The 17,415-nt window shown below is 36.9% G+C and overlaps 3 protein-coding genes across 3 annotated transcripts; 2 read left to right on the plus strand and 1 right to left on the minus strand.

Moving 5' to 3' along the window:
- Positions 1 to 1,884: 1,884 nt before the first annotated feature.
- On the minus strand, positions 1,885 to 2,286 carry LOC114732191 (uncharacterized). Its single transcript, XM_028919480.1, has one exon. The coding sequence runs from the start codon at positions 2,284 to 2,286 to the stop codon at positions 1,885 to 1,887; it is 402 nt and encodes a 133-aa protein (XP_028775313.1).
- Positions 2,287 to 5,860: 3,574 nt separating this feature from the next.
- LOC114732192 (uncharacterized) lies at positions 5,861 to 9,633 on the plus strand. The gene is made up of 7 exons (XM_028919481.1): positions 5,861 to 6,284; positions 6,432 to 6,772; positions 6,933 to 7,085; positions 7,434 to 7,526; positions 7,657 to 7,715; positions 8,701 to 8,794; positions 9,346 to 9,633. The coding sequence occupies exons 1-7, from the start codon at positions 5,861 to 5,863 to the stop codon at positions 9,562 to 9,564; spliced, it is 1,383 nt and encodes a 460-aa protein (XP_028775314.1). The 3' UTR covers positions 9,565 to 9,633.
- A 2,955-nt stretch (positions 9,634 to 12,588) lies between these two features.
- LOC114732193 (putative disease resistance protein At3g14460) lies at positions 12,589 to 16,849 on the plus strand. The gene is made up of 3 exons (XM_028919482.1): positions 12,589 to 14,391; positions 14,482 to 15,423; positions 16,625 to 16,849. Exons 1-3 carry the CDS (start codon positions 12,589 to 12,591, stop codon positions 16,847 to 16,849), a joined length of 2,970 nt encoding a protein of 989 aa, XP_028775315.1.
- The last annotated feature ends 566 nt before the right edge of the window (positions 16,850 to 17,415 follow it).

Here is a 17,415-nt window from a genome sequence, read left to right on the forward strand (position 1 = left end):
TCTAGCGTCTGAATTGTCCGCTCAGTCTGTGGGTGATATGTCGTACTGAACTTCAACTTAGTACCCAAAGCCGCATTCACCGCTTTCCAGAAGTTAGAAGTAAAGCGTGGATCTCGGTCTAAGACTATACTCGACAGAACCCCATGAAGCCTGACGATTTCATCCATATACAACTTGGCCATTCTCTCCAAGGTATAATTGACTTTGTATGGCAAAAAGTGAGCAGATTTTGTCAATCTGTCCACCACCACCCAAATAGCGTCATAACCTTCGGGTGTCCTCGGCAAACCTACAATGAAATCCATGGAGATGTTGTCCCACTTCTACTGAGGGATTTCTAGTCCTTGCAACAAACCTCCAGGTCGTTGATGCTCTATCTTAACTTTCTGACAAGTTAAACATTGGAGTACGAAGTCAGTCACTTCCTTCTTCATGTTGGGGCACCAATACTGCTGCTTTAGGTCGTGGTACATCTTAGTTGCACAGGGGTGGATGGCGTAACGGCTTCGATGAGCCTTCCAATATCTCCAAGTTCATAGTCTTGTACTGGGCCATCCTCTAATTCTACCCGAATCTTTGCCAACTGATCATCTTCCCATTGAGCCGCTCGTAAATCCTGATAGAATTCATAATCTCCAAGCACTGCACACAAAGTAGCCTGCTCCGACGGTACAATTGGGATCTCTAATAACTCCTCGAGCAAGAATTGTTCCTTTAAGCTTATACAGAACACATGCACTGCTTTTCTACTCAGAGCATCTGCTACCACATTTGCTTTTCCAGGATGATACTTAATCTCAAAGTCGTAGTCCTTCAGGAACTCCATCCAACGACGCTGCCGGTTGTTCAACTCTTTCTGATCCACCAAGCATTTCAAACTTTTATGGTCACTGAAGACTTCGAACTGGGAGCCATACAGATAATGCCTCCAGATCTTAAGTGCAAAAACTACTGCCGCCAGCTCCAAGTCATGGGTTGGGTAGTTTTCTTCATGTGGCCTCAGCTGCCTGGAAGCGTATGCCACCACCTTATTGTTCTGCATTAGCACAAAACTCAAACCCTTTAGTGACGCATCGGTGTAAAGAACATACAGTACTCCAGGGATCGGAAGTGTAAGCACTGGAGCTGTAGTCAACTTGGTCTTCAGCTCTTGGAACGCTGATTCACATTTCTCTGTCCAAACAAATGGTTGATCCTTCTTGGTTAACTTAGTCAATGGCATTGCAATCTGGAAAAAGCCTTGGATGAACCTCCAATAGTATCCAGCTAATCCCACAAACTCCGTACCTCAGTTACCGATCTAGGGACTTCCCACTTAAGTACCGCGTCTACCTTGTTAGGATCCACTGCTACTCCCTGAGCTGACACCACATGACCCAAGAACTTCACTTCTTTTAGCCAAAACTTGCACTTTGACAGCTTAGCATACAACTGGTGATCCCTCAATATCTGTAGTGCGATGTGAAGATGCTTTCAATGTTCTTCCTCACTTCTAGAATAAACCAGAATGTCATCGATGAACACTACCACAAATCTGTCCAAATAAGGTCGGAAGATCCGATTCATGTAGTCCATAAAGACAGCTGGAGCATTTGTCAGTCCAAAAGGCATCACCAAAAACTCATAATGTCCATAACGAGTTCGAAAGGCTGTTTTTGAAATGTCCTTTGCTCGAACCCTTAACTGATGGTATCCTGACCTCAGATCAATCTTAGAGAAAACTGATGCTCTGACTAATTGGTCCAATAGGTCATCAATTCTAGGCAACGGGTACTTGTTCTTGATTGTGACCTTGTTTAATTGTCGGTAGTCGATACACAGCATTAAGCTACCATCTTTCTTCCTCACAAACAAAACCTGCGATCCCCACGGCGACACACTTGGTCAGATAAGTCCCTTTTCTAACAATTCTTCTAGCTGCTTTTTCAATTCGACCAATTCTGAAGGAGACATTCTATAGGGAGCCTTAGAGATTGGGGTGGTTCCTGGAACCAACTCTATGAAAAACTCCACTTCTCGCTCTGGAGGTAGTCCTGTAACCTCGTCTGAAAACACTTCGGGGTAATCCCTCACCACAGCTATCTGTTCAATTCCGCCTGCCTCATCCTCACTAATTGAAAAGAAGACAATGAAGGCCTGACAGCCCTTCCTCACCGCCTTCTCTACTTGAGCAGCTGACAACAAAACTGGACCACCTAACATTTCAGCACATAAGGCACCTACCGGAATTGTTACCAACCTCCTTTTACAATCAAGGATTGCACCATTGGCCATCAACCAATTCATGCCAATAATCACGTCAATACCTTTCAGAGGTAGACAAAACAAATCTATTGTAGAATCTCGATAACATACATTTATAGTAATGTATTTTGTACTGTTCTTTATTATTCTTTTGGGTGATGCCAAAGGGATAAGTCCAACACATAAACATGATACTATTAGAGTGTCAAAGCATAAGATTTTTCTTGCATGTCCCTGCATCCCAGATCTTTCAAATAGTTATGTTTACTTGTTAGTTATAAAAACAAAATATATCATGAGTCCATGGAAAGAATTCCATGCATTTTGAAATCCCAATGAAAAAATCTTAAGGGCATTATGCCAACAGAAACTGATTCACTTTTCTTTTTTGACAGGCTCTCATATTGTGTCTACTGAACATAAGAGGCTCTTCCCCTCACATAGTCCAATTTCTAATGAAGGTCCCCTCCTTTTCCCTTAACATGAGGAGCAAGATAGCACATCCCTTGCTTAAAGATATATCATGATAGAGAAAGACAGCCCTTCAATTACTCAGCGTTCATTTAGAAATACAACTCCCATGAAATAGATTGCCAAGAAGATGGTGTGCTTTCAATGCTGCTGAAAACCTATATTCTTCACGCTCTGAGTTTCTATTGGTCTTGCAGTACATGTTCTTTTAAAAGTTGAGTTTTTGAGTAGATATTGTAAGCAATAACTTTCCTTCTTTCCTGAGTAAAATTCTAGCTGTTTGGGATTGCATTAGGGTGTCAAGGCCTTAAAGGGCATCGCTGCTGTAGATAGCTTAAATTGTAGTAAAATACCTTTTGTTGGTTAGATATGAAGACCCATCTTCTTTCTTTCATGCTACCAATATCATCAAGTAGATTTTGTAAAAAGCATATCCATGAATCTCTATTCTCTCCCTCAACCACAGCCCAAGCTAATGGAAAATATTAGTCATTAGGATCACGTCCAACGGCCACAAGTAGTATTCCTCCATACGGCCTTTTTAGAAAACACCCATCTAACTCAATAATAGGCCTACATCTCGCTAAAAAACCCTGCTTCACAGTGCCTATACATTCATATAACCTCTTGAAGATGGGGGAGCGGTCTATGTATAGTTGGTCAGTAACTAAAGCAAAAGTTGTCTCTGAGTTGTGCTTTCTCACTTCATTGCAACAATCTCTTTATGGTATTGCTCCTTGAAATCATCATCAATAATTGTCTTTGCACTTTTCCTTGCCTTATATGCCTTCCACACTAATACTTCAACTATATAGTGCTCCCTTAATGAACCAATTATATCAACCAACTTCATGTTTTTATTTGCCTTCATATAATGCACTATTTTTTCTAAAGTCCACTTGTAAGTGGCATTCTTCCCTTTTATGGAGACACCACATGTGTGCTTAGATTGTAATGTCTTCACCCTATATGTCAATTCATCTCCTATTTTACTCACAAAAATTAACCATTTGCATTCTACTTGTGCACACTTTACTCGACACCTCACCTTATCATTTTTCATGAACTTCACTTCATATCCATTGAGTAGGGCATACTCTCTTACTGCATTCTTAAATTGTTGAAGTGAAATGAACTCCATCCCCAACTTAAATTGAAACTCTTTGCACATCTCCAAGGGATTATATTTGGGGTGTTTCACTTTCACCACTAGACCATCCTCATCATTACTTAATCCATCAACTTCATCAATATCCTTTGATTCATAATCAGATAACAAAGCCAAGATGTCCTCCTCTCTCTCTTCAACCAAGTTTCTTTGCTCTACTTCATTAGGTTCAACTATCATCAATTGTGAACTACTAATAACTTCATCTAACACATCACCCACGCCAACATCAACATATTCCCTAAAATAGTCATCATCCACATGTTCTTCTTCACTATCTTCAAAATCACACAAATACGCCTATGCACCATCATCACTCTCCTCCACCCCACTGTTGTCACTAGTGTCACTACCATCACCAATGTAATCAGTCTCTTTCTCTGACTCCATTTGCACCTAGCAACATAAGTGTCTCGTTACAGTATTCTTCTCCACAGTAATACACAAAGAATAATATGATGAGACAACAAATATTAATATTTAATCAAGAGATTGCTTACTTTTTTTTTTTTCCAACATGATGATCACTCGAGTGTAAAAAGCAAGAAAATTCCGGGTAAGGCAAGCCATTGTTACAAATTTCAAAATAGCATCACCCACGATTTCAGTCCAAAACATTTACTAAATGAAAAAGAATGACAGTCACTCAACAAAAACCCAAAGTCTGTGCTACAAAGTATAGACCATATTTGTCATTAACATGTAATTTCAGTCCGGAACATGTACGCATAGCAAACCCATGATTATTAAAAAAAAAAAAAGACAAAGCATATACTATAACCAAAGAATCGAATCATGACTTTTGCTATTGTCATTTACTAAAACAGAACACATTTTATCATTGTACAAGATATGAAAGAATCACAAAAATCAGTCATCTCTTTACTTTCTGTATGCCACCTACAATATAAAACTAATAAGAAAAACTAATCATCAAAGAAGAAACTACAAATAAACATAGCACCGAAGCACTATTGATTATAGAACCAACAATAATAAAAACAGAGCATTCAAAGAGCACACCACCACAGACCATTGCTCGTGCTCTTTTCGAACAGACTAACAAGAAGAATCCTTACCTTTCAACAAAATGAAATGCAGACGACAATGCTTCTGTGAGCTTCACTGACCTTCTCCCACAGTCGCTGGCATCAACTGCACCAGTGACTGCCACGTAAGGCTTCTCCGGCTGTGGGTCTAACTTGACCTAGCACTTTCTTGTTTTTTCCTTCAGCCTTTAACCGTCTTTGTTTTTTTCCCACTCAATCATGTATGTGCATTTTGTTTCAAGTGCGGGTATTGTTTTGTTTTTTTCTTGTTTTTTTAAAATCACAAATCCAGGTTGACAAACTAATCACTAAGCCTTGTTGCCCAGTCAACATGCCATGTCAGCAAATTAAACGGTGTCAAAAGACACGTCAGCATAATTAACACCGTTAACACAAACACCAAGTCCTTTTTAAATTAGAGGGACTAACGGTTTTAAACGGAGTAGACTTGAGGGACCAAAAGCTCTTGTTTGAAACTTCAGGGCCAAAAGCAAAATGAAGGTAAACTATGAGGACCAATCATTGTATTTTCCCTTTAAAACAAAAGTGTTGAAAATATGTTGTATATCACTGAAAAGAGTTGCATCTATTTTCACCTACGATTTAAACAAATTTCAATTATAAATTTTTAATCACGAATTTTTCAGCAATTTCTCCATCCTAAGTAATAGGCAGAATAAGTTGCTAAAAAAACAAGGTAAAAATAAAAACAAAATTATGTTTAGACGGTCTCCTATAAGCGGTCTGCATGTGCCCAATAATCCAAATGGCGGGAGGGAGAACCGCCCGTTATTGCCTTATCTAACCAGAAGGCGGTGAGCAATCGCTCTTTCTTACAGTTATTCCATCTTCCCGATGGCTTCTTCCTTTTCTCACCTTTCAAACACCCTCTCAAACCTCTGTTAGTTCTATTACCATCCTCAAAATGATGTCTTCTTTACATCCTTCATGGTTCTCTTCATTGAAACTCATCTCCCCTGCAAAACCCTCTCTTCTCCTCTCCTCCCCCTTTAAGCCCATAAAAGTTTTCTGTGCTCTCAACCCTGAAAATGCTGAATCTTCCGAAACCACGCCCGAATCTCAGCCCGAACCGGTTGACCCTGTGAAGCTCGCTTTCAGCAAAGCCAAGGCGTACAGAGAATCGCTGAAATCGAACTCTGATTTGAAAGTTGAGCAAAACATTGCTGCGAGTTCGGTTGAAAAATCAAACGGGAATGACGGGTTGAGTTCGGGTCAAAATGTTGTTGATAATGTTGGGCAGAAGGAAGTGCCACCGTCTCTGAAGATCGCAATGGAGAAAGCCAAGAAGTATAGGGAGAATAAAGGGGGCGTGGTTGATGAAACGGGTCAAGGTAATTCTACAGGCATATCTTGTGCTAAGCAGAAATTTCTTGCATTGATGTATTTAATTCAGTGGATGGTTAAAAATGGAAAGCTATGTGTTCCACAGTTTGTAGTTTGCGCTGAAATGTGTATTGGAAAGTTGGATTGGTTCTTAGGATTGCAGGGAGGGAATGAAGGGTCTTCAAGAAGTAATATTGTGGATAATAGTGTTGGTAAGAAGGGACAACTGTCAGTTTCGAAAATGGATTTCATGGGACTTGAATTTGCGGATAAGAAAAATACGAGGGGACTGCCACCTGGATTGGTTCCAATTTCTGACTCTTTCTCAAGAAGTGATATGCCTGAGGTGGAGCTGATTGTTGGGGACACGAGCAAGTTTGATGCTGCAACAACAGCTCCCATGCCTGAGCAAACTGAGGAAGATGAATCAGATCTTTACAAGCCAAAAGTTTCTACTTGGGGTGTCTTTCCTAGACCCAGCAATATTTCAAAAGCAGTATATAATATTTGATACTGAGCTCTCCAATTTTGCAATTTCCTTGATTTGCTCACATTCGGTTCGCTTGTTCAGGAATTGTTATATTTCTCAATTTGCCCTCCGTTTTCCTCCCAAATATCTTGTGTGTTTAATTATTTTCTTTTTTGGGTGTTTTCAGTACGGTGGAGGAAGAGTGATACGTCCTGGGGATGTGCTAGAGACTGAAGAAGAAAAATCTGGTAAAGAAGAACGAACAAGACAATTACTTGCGGCCTACAAGAAGGAAATACGGTTAAGTATTGATCCAAAGATAAAATCTGAGTGTGAGGAGGTAAGATTATGTAATGGCATCTGAAGTATTTCAACTCTTGCCTCACTATCACTGGCTAAATGGATTTAATTTTCTTGGTTGACTTACAAAAAATAAGATGTAGACTTCATTTGTTGAATAGTTTGAAGAAATTCATGTCAATACGATTTCACACATTCGTAAAAGAGATGTTCTTATGTATTCATGAAAATCAGAATCAAAAGGATATCTTATGACATCCAAATTTTGCATTGCAACAAACTTCTACTGACTCACTCTCTATTTTTGTTCTGTGGATTTTTGTCCACATCTTGAGCTGTTTATTATGACTTTGGAGCATAATTATGCCAAATAACATAATGCTTAAAGGCATTGAAGGAAGGTGACTCGTTAATGAATGCTGGAAAGCTGAGGGAAGCATTGCCGTTCTGTGAAAAGGTTATGGAGAAATTAACTTTTAAGGTAACTGCTACTCGCTAAAACTGAAAGAAGTACAAGTTATCTTTTTGCTTAGTAAGTTTGTTTGTCTCCTTCTCGAGTTCACTAAATATACTGAAAAAGAAAACTTCTTATATTAATCATGTCTCTGCAGACTGAGCTGCATGGATTAGCTGCTTTGCAGTGGTCAATTTGTCAAGACTCCCTCAGCAGGTTTCCATAAACCTCCCACTGAGTTTGAATACCAAAAAAAAAAAAAAAAAGAATTTACTGGATCAGTGTTATTCAAATCTTTGTGTTATATGTGTTTAATCCAGCATATTTTACTTCTTCATTCGAGAATTAAAAAAGGTTAATTTATTTCAATGACTAGTACTTATCTTTATATTTCTCTTCAAATAATGCATACCTTGCCTCCATATGTTTCATGTTCTTTTGCATGGAAAGACAAAATGCAAGCACCTAATTCTTTTATTTAGATGCAAAGTGTTTCAATGTGACAAAGGATATGTACCTCCAACTTCTGCTCATTATCCCAGGAAAAAAGAACCTAAACAGGGCCTCTCACCTCATATTTGAAATTCAATTTAGTTGTAACACATTGGTTTAGAAGAGATCTCTGGATATTTTCATTATAGAGAGAACCGGGACTGTCTCTTGGTGGAGGAGTCTTTTATTCAAAAGGAAAATGTTATCTACCAGACCTCCTTACGCCAAAAAAACATAATAATTGCATTGGGAATACGGAGATCTGACCCAGAATTCAAACCCAACTAGGCATTGATACCTTGGGGTTAAGTAAGGTTTCTCAAAAGCCTTGAGGTATGTCATTCCCGAAATAAATTCTTTCCCATCAAAGCGATGTAATTTAAGCCTCAGTGAGGGAGATAATGCCAATTCCCAGGATTTTCTACCTGATGAGAGGAACAATATATGGCCAGAGAAAAACTCGAGATAATGAATATTAAGGATGTTGCTGATTGTGTATACCAAAAGTCTCCTAGCTATGATCATTATATCACATACCATCTATTGAACAAGAGTTGCCTTTTTTATTGCCTTTGACTCTTTGTCATAAGTAGGATCAGCGTTATTCAAATCTTATTTTGGGGCCCTAATAGCCTCTTGATTTGAAAGGCTGGGTAGATGCTCTTTACTTTTTTCTCTTGCCTCGTCTAACAACTTGATGAATTGACAGGTCCAATGAAGCTCGACTTATGTATGAGAAACTCCAATCTCACCGAAACCCCAAAGTGAGCAAGAAAGCAAGACAGTTCGTGTTCTGCTTTCAGGTAATTATTTTGTTCCGCATGGAAATATTGCTGCTTTTTTTTTTGGGGGGGGGGGGGAGGACAGGAAAGCCCCCTGTTTGTGAGATCATATTGACAGAAGTGGGACTCAATCTTCTCCCTCTCTCTTTTTATTTCAGTAACAATATATATTAGGACTTCTTAAAGTAATTAGATCTAGGGAGAAGTATAATCAAGTCCCAAGAAAGAAAAGTAATTACTAAAAATCCTAATAACAACTTAAACAACCTGTAATGACAAGTTTCAGAAGGGAAAATAACAACTTCTAGGACTTATTTTGTAATTATTTTTCTTCTTTGGGATCTCATTGTAATTCTCCCTTAGATCTATTTATTTTACCTCCAATCTCATAATGCATAGTTTTCATATATTGAAAATTAATAATAATTAACTGGTTATAATGAAACAGCATTTGACAATGCACATATTAGCATGCCCAGACTTCTCTGCCTAAGCCCGTCACAAAAATAGGAAACCTTTTGTCTTATATACTTGTTGCCATGCATGATGGGTTGAATCTTAAAACCTGGCAGGCTATGGAAATGATGAAGGTGACAACAGGATCTCCATTTTCACGGAACACAGGCTACCAGAATTATTTTGATGCTTTCATAGAAAACAAGTCTAACTACCCTTTACAAGAAGACCTCAATGTGCAAGAAAGGGCACTAAATCAAGTTCTGCCCTATCTTCTCTTTCTCATTTCTCCCATCTTTATGGTAGTATTTGTTGCCTTGCAGAAGAGAATATAAACAGATTTTTTTTGTATATAGACAACTTCTCTATTGTATATATATGTCACACGCATACAATGTCTTGTTCCATAGTTTTGAGGTTCCAGGGAGAGGAGAATCGGTGTAGTATTCATTTGTATCACTGTCTTATAGATACACTTAATAAATACTGTTAACCCACATCTGTAGAAAAAAAAATACAGCTGATGCTTGCAGCTACTTATTACTATACATAACTACCGCTGTCACCTACTCCCTATAATAGTTTTGGTGCTGTTATGGTAGTGGAGAAGTTAGATCTTCGACATTTCATGGAGTTTAAGAAACAAGTCTCGGTAGTGTCGTGTGAATGTTGATCTACCCCAGTTAGTAGGATAGTCGGATAAGACTTGTTATTATTACTTGCAACTTGTGAACAATGTAGCTTACTATAAGTTTTTTTTTTTTTTTTGGTAGACAGCTTATTATAAGTTTTTATTCGATACCGATGACGACTGATGATTCATCTTGTTAGCACAGAAGAATGGAAAATTGCTGCTGCCAGACTTGGTTCTTGAAAAAGATAGTGTTATGAATATGGTTTATTTGGAACTTGGAAAAGCCTGTTGCTTAAGTTCACACTTCGAATCCATATAAGGTTTTGATACACACACACACATATGTTAAAATATATATTTGGTTCTTTAATTTTGTATAAGATTTCAGTTTGATCCTTTAATTTTAAAAAGTATATTTATAGTCCTTTAACCCTAAAATTATTGGTCTTAAATGATGATTCTTTATAATAATTATAGTTGTTTTGAATATTGAACTTAATATATTAATATTTAATAATGTTTTATCAGCATTCAAGAGCTTAATATTACTATTTTTTGTTAACAATTATAGGGCTAGAGGACTAAAATGTTACTTTTTAAAGTTAATAGAACAAAATGAAATATTGTGTAAAGTATACTTTAACCTATGTATATGTGTGTGTATGAAGATCCAAGTTTGCCCTAAGGCAAATGTATAGCCTCCTATTTGGACTGCATTTTGTTTTCCTCCTCTTTTTGAAAAAAAGGGCAAAATGAAAATATATTAACTCATAAAATGTTTACAAATAATAGAAGAAAACTGAATTAAAACTGAAATTAATAAACTGTGATAAGAAAACCTGATTGGCATTTGACAACATATATGTCAACTTTAGAGAACGTTGAGCTGCATATTCTCTAAAGTGGACATTAAGAAGAAGAAACATGGCTTGTATTTGTTTGAAGCTTAATAGATGGCCTGAATTTGGTGCTTTATAAACATATTTTGATGGTCCTCATCTCATCTCTTGAATGAGTATGAAAATTGTAGCCACTTTCAGGGATATGATTAACTAACTAATTGGTAAAGATGGATTCCAAATCCCACAAGGATGTAGAGAGTCTATGAAATTCAACTGATTCCTATTTATTTTATAAAATAAATTACATTCTTACTAAAAAAAAATACATATTTTCTTTTTAATAATTTAATCCATTTTTAAATCAGTAATTTTTTTTAAAACTAATATCTCTTGCTATACTATTTCAGATCAATAATATCTCATATTTAATATTTACTTATATAAGTATCAAACACTCATTTCATTATATAAAAAAATATAAAAGGTTAATATTCTTTTTTTTTTTTTGATAACATGGTTAATATTCTTTTTAATCTTTAATGAAGTCAAATGTCGAGATTAAAAACCGTATTAATTTTTGTTCACATAAATGTTTATAATAAAATATATAATTTCAGCGCATAAGAGACGCGGAATCTCCATTGAATCGTAAAGCGCAATGCACGGTCGCTTTGAAGTCTGTGCTGGCATGGATATTTTCTTGCGTGCTTGACGGGGTGAAGATGATAGTGGAATGATTAATACGAGGCCCAAATCACTTTGTCATGTCAAAGAAATATAGTAATGGAATGAACTATCAACTCAAAAGCCTTCATTTTGATCGATATTTTGTAGCGTGGTTGACGGGAGGACAAAAAGTGAAATCATTTTGCCATTTTCTAGCCACACTCACAAAACCCACAAAGTCACACGCTCCTTGCATTACAATAACCTTTCCCACTTTCGCATTTTCATCACGTTCTTTTTCGTTTTGCATTTGCACAAGCACAACATCTTTATCTATGGCGGGAGCTTTGGTCGGAGGTGCTTTTCTTTCTGCTTTTCTTCAGGCAGCTTTAGATAGGGTGGCTTCTTGGGATGTTCTGGACTTCTTCAACAAACCAAAATTGAACCAGACATTGCTCAATAAGTTGAAGATCGTACTGTTATCCATCGATGCTGTGGTTGACGATGCAGAGCAAAAGCAGATCACTAATCTGAAGGTGAAGGACTGGACTGACTTGGTTAAAGATGCCGTGTTCGATGCTGACGATGTCTTGGGTGAGATGGATCATGAAATGTGCAAGCGCAAACTGGAAGGTGAACAAAAGAGTCAAACCAGTGCTATTGGCAAGGTACGAAGCTTCTTTGGTGCTTCAGTTAGCTCATTTGAGAAGGAAATTGAATATAGGATGAAAAACGTCCTTGAAAATCTAGAATATCTTGCATCTCAAAGAGACATGTTAAGATTGAATGAACGTGATAGCGGTGCTGGATTGAGAAGTGCTATACTAGATAGATTGCCAACTACATCTCTAGTGGATGAAGACGGAACATATGGTAGAGATGATGACAAAGAAACCATCAATGAATGGCTTCTGTCAGAAAAGTATAACAACCAACTATCTGTGATTTCTATAGTGGGTATGGGTGGTTTGGGTAAAACTACTCTTGCCTAACTCGTATATAATGATAGAAGGGTGATCGATGGATTCAACCTCAAAGTTTGGGTGTGTGTCTCTGATGAGTTCGATGTGTTGAGGGTAACAAGAACAGTTTACGAGGCAATCATTGGATATAAGTATGATACCAATGATTTAAATATGCTTCAAGTTAAATTGAAACAACAACTAACTCAAAAGAGATTTCTCCTTGTTTTAGATGACGTGTGGAATGAAAATTATATGCTATGGGAGGCTTTGCAATCACCATTTAATCATGGGGCTGTAGGAAGCAAAATTCTTCTAACCACCCGTAGTGGAAAAGTGGCTTCAACTGTGCGTTCTGCTAATATACTTCAATTGAAGCCATTATTAGAAGAAGATAGTTGGTCATTATTTAGCAGATATGCATTCCATGATGGAAATGTTCTTTGTGCAAACTCCGACCTTGAAGAAATTGGTAGAAAAATTAGTAAAAAATGCAAAGGGCTGCCTTTGACTTCGAAAGCCATTGGGAGTCTCTTATACACAGAATCATCTCATGATAATTGGAATGGCATTTTGAAAAGTGAGATATGGGAGGAAAAAAGTGATAGCAAGATTCTCCCTGCTTTGAGGTTAAGTTATTGCTACCTCCCCTCTCATCTCAAAAGATGCTTTGCTTATTGTTCAATATTTCCCAAAGATTATGCTTTTGATAAGGAGCATTTAATTCAATTGTGGATGGCAGAAAATTTTCTAACGTGTGCTCATCAAAGCCAAGATGCAAGAGAAGTAGGAGAACAATTCTTTAATGAGCTATTATTGAGGTCATTATTTCAACGATTAACAGTAGATGATACTTGTTTGGTCATGCATGATCTTATTAATGATATGGCAAAAGTTGAATATGGAAAGTTTTGCCATAGGTTGGAGTTAGATGATGTAAATAAGTTGACAGAAATGACCCGTCATATTTCATTTTTGAGAAATTATGTTAATACATCCAAACGATTTGAGGTTGTATTCAGGGCTAATAAATTGCGCACTTTCTTGCCTCTATCTATGCAAGGTCATAGAAGTACAAGCTATAACTCCATTCTTCACTTTATATCTGGCAACTTCACTCACAATTTGCCATCCAAGTTCACTTGCATGCGAGTTTTATCTCTGTCTGATCATTTCATCACACGGTTACCTGATTCAATAGGAAACCTCAGACATCTCTGTTATTTGGACTTATCAGGAACTAAAATAAGGAAACTGCCAGATTCAATATGTCAACTTTATCATTTGCAAACGCTAAAGTTATGGCGTTGTTGTCTTTTGGAAAAGTTTTCAACAGATTTTCATAAACTCATGAATCTACATCACCTTGATTTTCGTGAAACTCAAGTGAGAGAGATGCCAAAGCAATTGGATAAATTGGAAAATCTTCAAGTGCTGTCATCATTCATTGTAGACAAATCTGGAGAGACCAGCATCAAATATTTAGAAGGACTTGATCTTCATGGACCACTTTCCATCTCAGGGTTGAAAAATGTGGCTTCTCCCTCAGCTGCTTTAGGGGTCAATTTGAGAAGCAAGATACACCTAAAGGAGTTAACATTAGAATGGTGCATAGACAATGAAAAATCACCACATGATAAGGATGTGTTGGAGAACTTCCAACTACATAAGAATTTAAAAAAGCTATCATTTATCAACTATGGTGCTATCGAGTTTCCAAATTGGCTTGTCGATCATTCGTTGTCCAATTTAGTGTCCTTAGAGCTAAGGCATTGCAAATATTGTATATCCTTGCCATCAATTGGCATCTTTCCATCTCTCAAGTCACTGTCAATTATAGGGTTTCATAATATAGTAGCTATTGGTCCAGAATTTTGCGGAAGTAGCTCTAATGCTTCATCCCTAGAAATCTTGAGGTTTGGGGATATGAAGAGCTGGGAGGAATGGAAGTGTGAAATTTTGTCACTAACTTTCCCTCATCTTCAAGAGCTGAGTATCGAAAATTGTCCTAAATTGAAAGGGCAACTTCCTCAACAACTTCCTTCTTTAAGGATGCTAGTAATTTCCAATTGTGAGAAGCTTTTGTCTTCCATTCCCTAGGATCCATCTCTAGATAAATTGGTTCTAAGAAATTTCGGAAATGAGCAGTTAGAAAGTCTTCCATCATCTCTAAAAGTCCTTGACATTTCTGGAGGCTTCAAAAATTTATTATCAGTTGACAAAATTGAGAATCTCATTGCCAATTGTAACCTCAAAGAGTTGAAGTTTTCTGATTGTCCCCACCTTGAATTCCCACTGTGCTATTTTCATAACTTCATTCTTGAGATGGAGATAAGAGGGAGTTGTGACTCTGTCAAGTCTTTTCCTCTGGATTTATTCCCGAAGCTTCAATCATTAAAGTTGATTGACTGTAATAATCTTGAAATGATATCTATTTCAGAGGGGAATGATTTTTCTCTAGTAGACTTGTACATACGAAAGTGTCCTAGATTTGTCCATTTTCCTGAAGGAGGGTTTTCAGCCCCCAAACTAATATTGTGTTGCATCGAAGAATTGAAGAATTTGAAATCATTGCCAAAGAAGATGCGCGTTTTCTTTCCCTCTCTCATATATCTGGTAATTAGATGTTGCCCACAAGTGGAATCATTTTCAGAGGAAGATTTGCCATCAAATCTCCAATATCTTGATGTCTTGGAATGCCCAAAACTTGTAGCCTCTCGAATGGGTTGGCATCTGAGTAGGCTTACTTCACTGCATCACTTAGGGATTGGAGATGCAGATGATGAGTCTCTTCATGATATTGGACTACTTCCGCCTACTATTACTAGTCTTTCGTTCCGTAACTGCCCAAATCTCAGGTCATTAGAACACAAAGGTCTTTGCCACTTATACACTTTGGAAGGATTGGGATTTCATGGCTGTCCTAAACTCCAGCACTTTCCAAAGGAGGGTTTGCCCAATTCCCTTTGTCTGCTACGGGTTATTGGCTGTCCCTTGCTCAACAAGAAGATCCAAAAACAAAATGGAAAATATCAGGCAATTATTTCTCACATCCCTTTTAGTAGCACTAAAGATGATGGAGTAGCATTGGTAAGCGAGCTTCTCACTCATGAAGGCATGAGTTTTCCCACTATCCATTATGCATACAGTCGTTAGGTATATATTCACTCCTTTTTTAAAGTTTCAAGTCATGAACATAATTTTCTTTCTTTTGCTTGTGTTTAAGATTGAAAGATTTGCTAGATTCTCTTAATTTCAAATCAGAAAAACTCAGTTTTATTTGTTTGCTGCGCAAGTGCTGCACATCATGCTGGTTCCCAGCTTTCAATGGTCATGCTTATTTTGTTGGAATTTTAAATCATAAATATATATCCTTATGTTTGCACTGATTTATTCTTAGATTTGCTTGTTTATATGAAATTTTTATTGTTGTAGATATTAATGATAGCAAAGCTGCACAAAATGAACATAATTAAGCAAGAAGCTCTTTTACACTTCAAATTTTAATTAGGAATCATGAGTATTATCTTGTTGTTTGATGTTGTTTTTACTTCAAATTGTTAAGTATGGCCAATGCTACGGGTATTCTTATTAGGTGTCTATTCTGTTTCTCCCCCCCCCCCCCTCTAATTTTGAATGTTTAGTAATGGAAGAAGATCTCAACTTGCTTATGAAAGGTTCTTAAAAAAGTGAGAATTGTCAAAGGAAATAACTATCAATAAAATGCTTGTTTCTATTTTCAGTATGAAGCCTTTTTAGAAATTGAAGAGGAGAAAAGTGATTGCCACTTCTCTTCCCTTTCTTTTCCATCCACTTCTCATTTCAATTGTAAGATTGAAATTTCAATAGTTTGATTTCATATTGATAACAAACATTATAAATAAACTGTTAAATCTTTAATAAATAAATAAAATAAAATAAAACTAATAAATTTTAGCCAGAATAATTCGAAATATACTAAAAATTATTGTATAAAATTATTTTCTAAAAAATGAAATTTGCACTGTTAAACTTTTAATTTTAACGTTGAAATGGAAAGTGGATGGAAATGGAGACCAAGGAAAGTGGAGAGACTCTTTACCCAGTATTTTTGCGATGAATTAAAGATTCCTTTACTTTAACTACCAGTGATATCAGATTAATTTGGTATTTTATGGTTTAGTAGATGAACTAACATGAAATTGATGAGCTGGACAAATGGACTACGTTTTGACTATTTTTATATTCAAATTTGTCCTAGGGGCGTCGATGTAATTAGCTAGGTTATGTGTGTGTGTTTGTATTTTGAAAGGTGGAAACTGAGCATGTAAACTGTGGGTGCTTTATGTCAAATGATACTTACTGTGGCATTTCTATGGTCAATAACACTAGATTGACTTTTGCGATGAAGGCACATATGAATTTGATGCCAGAGTTATCAGCAAAGTTGCGTGATCTTCCTGTTAGGCCAAGTTTTGCTGTAACGCTGGCATTTGCAGAGCCTCTAACCTCAGTTATAGTAGCTATACACCTTTGAGGTTGTCATTTATAGTGAATGTAATCTGTATGGCTTGTTTGATTTCGTTATTCACTGCATGATTGGTTTTGGCTTGGCCATTTTCTATTTCCTTTTGTATCCGTGGCTTGCTATCAAAACTGAAAGTTGAACTTGGTAGAGAAGACAAGAGGTGGTTGTCTAATTATTATAGTTGATCATGATAAAATAAAATAACAGCTTGACTTAGTCTTTTGAATGTATACTTAAAGATAATCTTTTGCAAAATAAATTCAATCCGTGGTTCAAATTTTTCAGATACCATTCAAAGGCTTCTTCATTAAAAATTCTAGCATTTTATGGTGGGCGCATTGCGAGAGCAGCAAGTCAGGCCGTTCTACTCATAGGTATTTGTTTAATCTTCTATCATTTTCCATTAATCTATAACTTATTGATTGCCAGTGGCATGTTTACTTTACAGTGAAAGGTGGGTTCTTCATTCAACAGAAGAATGTGCAGAGAACATAGTTGCTCAAATTGGACCCAAGAAGCCATCAGACGCAACACTGAAAAAAGTGGCTAATGAGCTTTTCCAAGAATTTCAAAGC

This window comes from Neltuma alba, unplaced genomic scaffold (genome assembly GCF_004799145.2).
Source record: "Neltuma alba isolate B1F8T4 unplaced genomic scaffold, ASM479914v2 tig00012888_pilon, whole genome shotgun sequence".
NCBI classification, from domain to species: Eukaryota; Viridiplantae; Streptophyta; class Magnoliopsida; order Fabales; family Fabaceae; genus Neltuma; species Neltuma alba.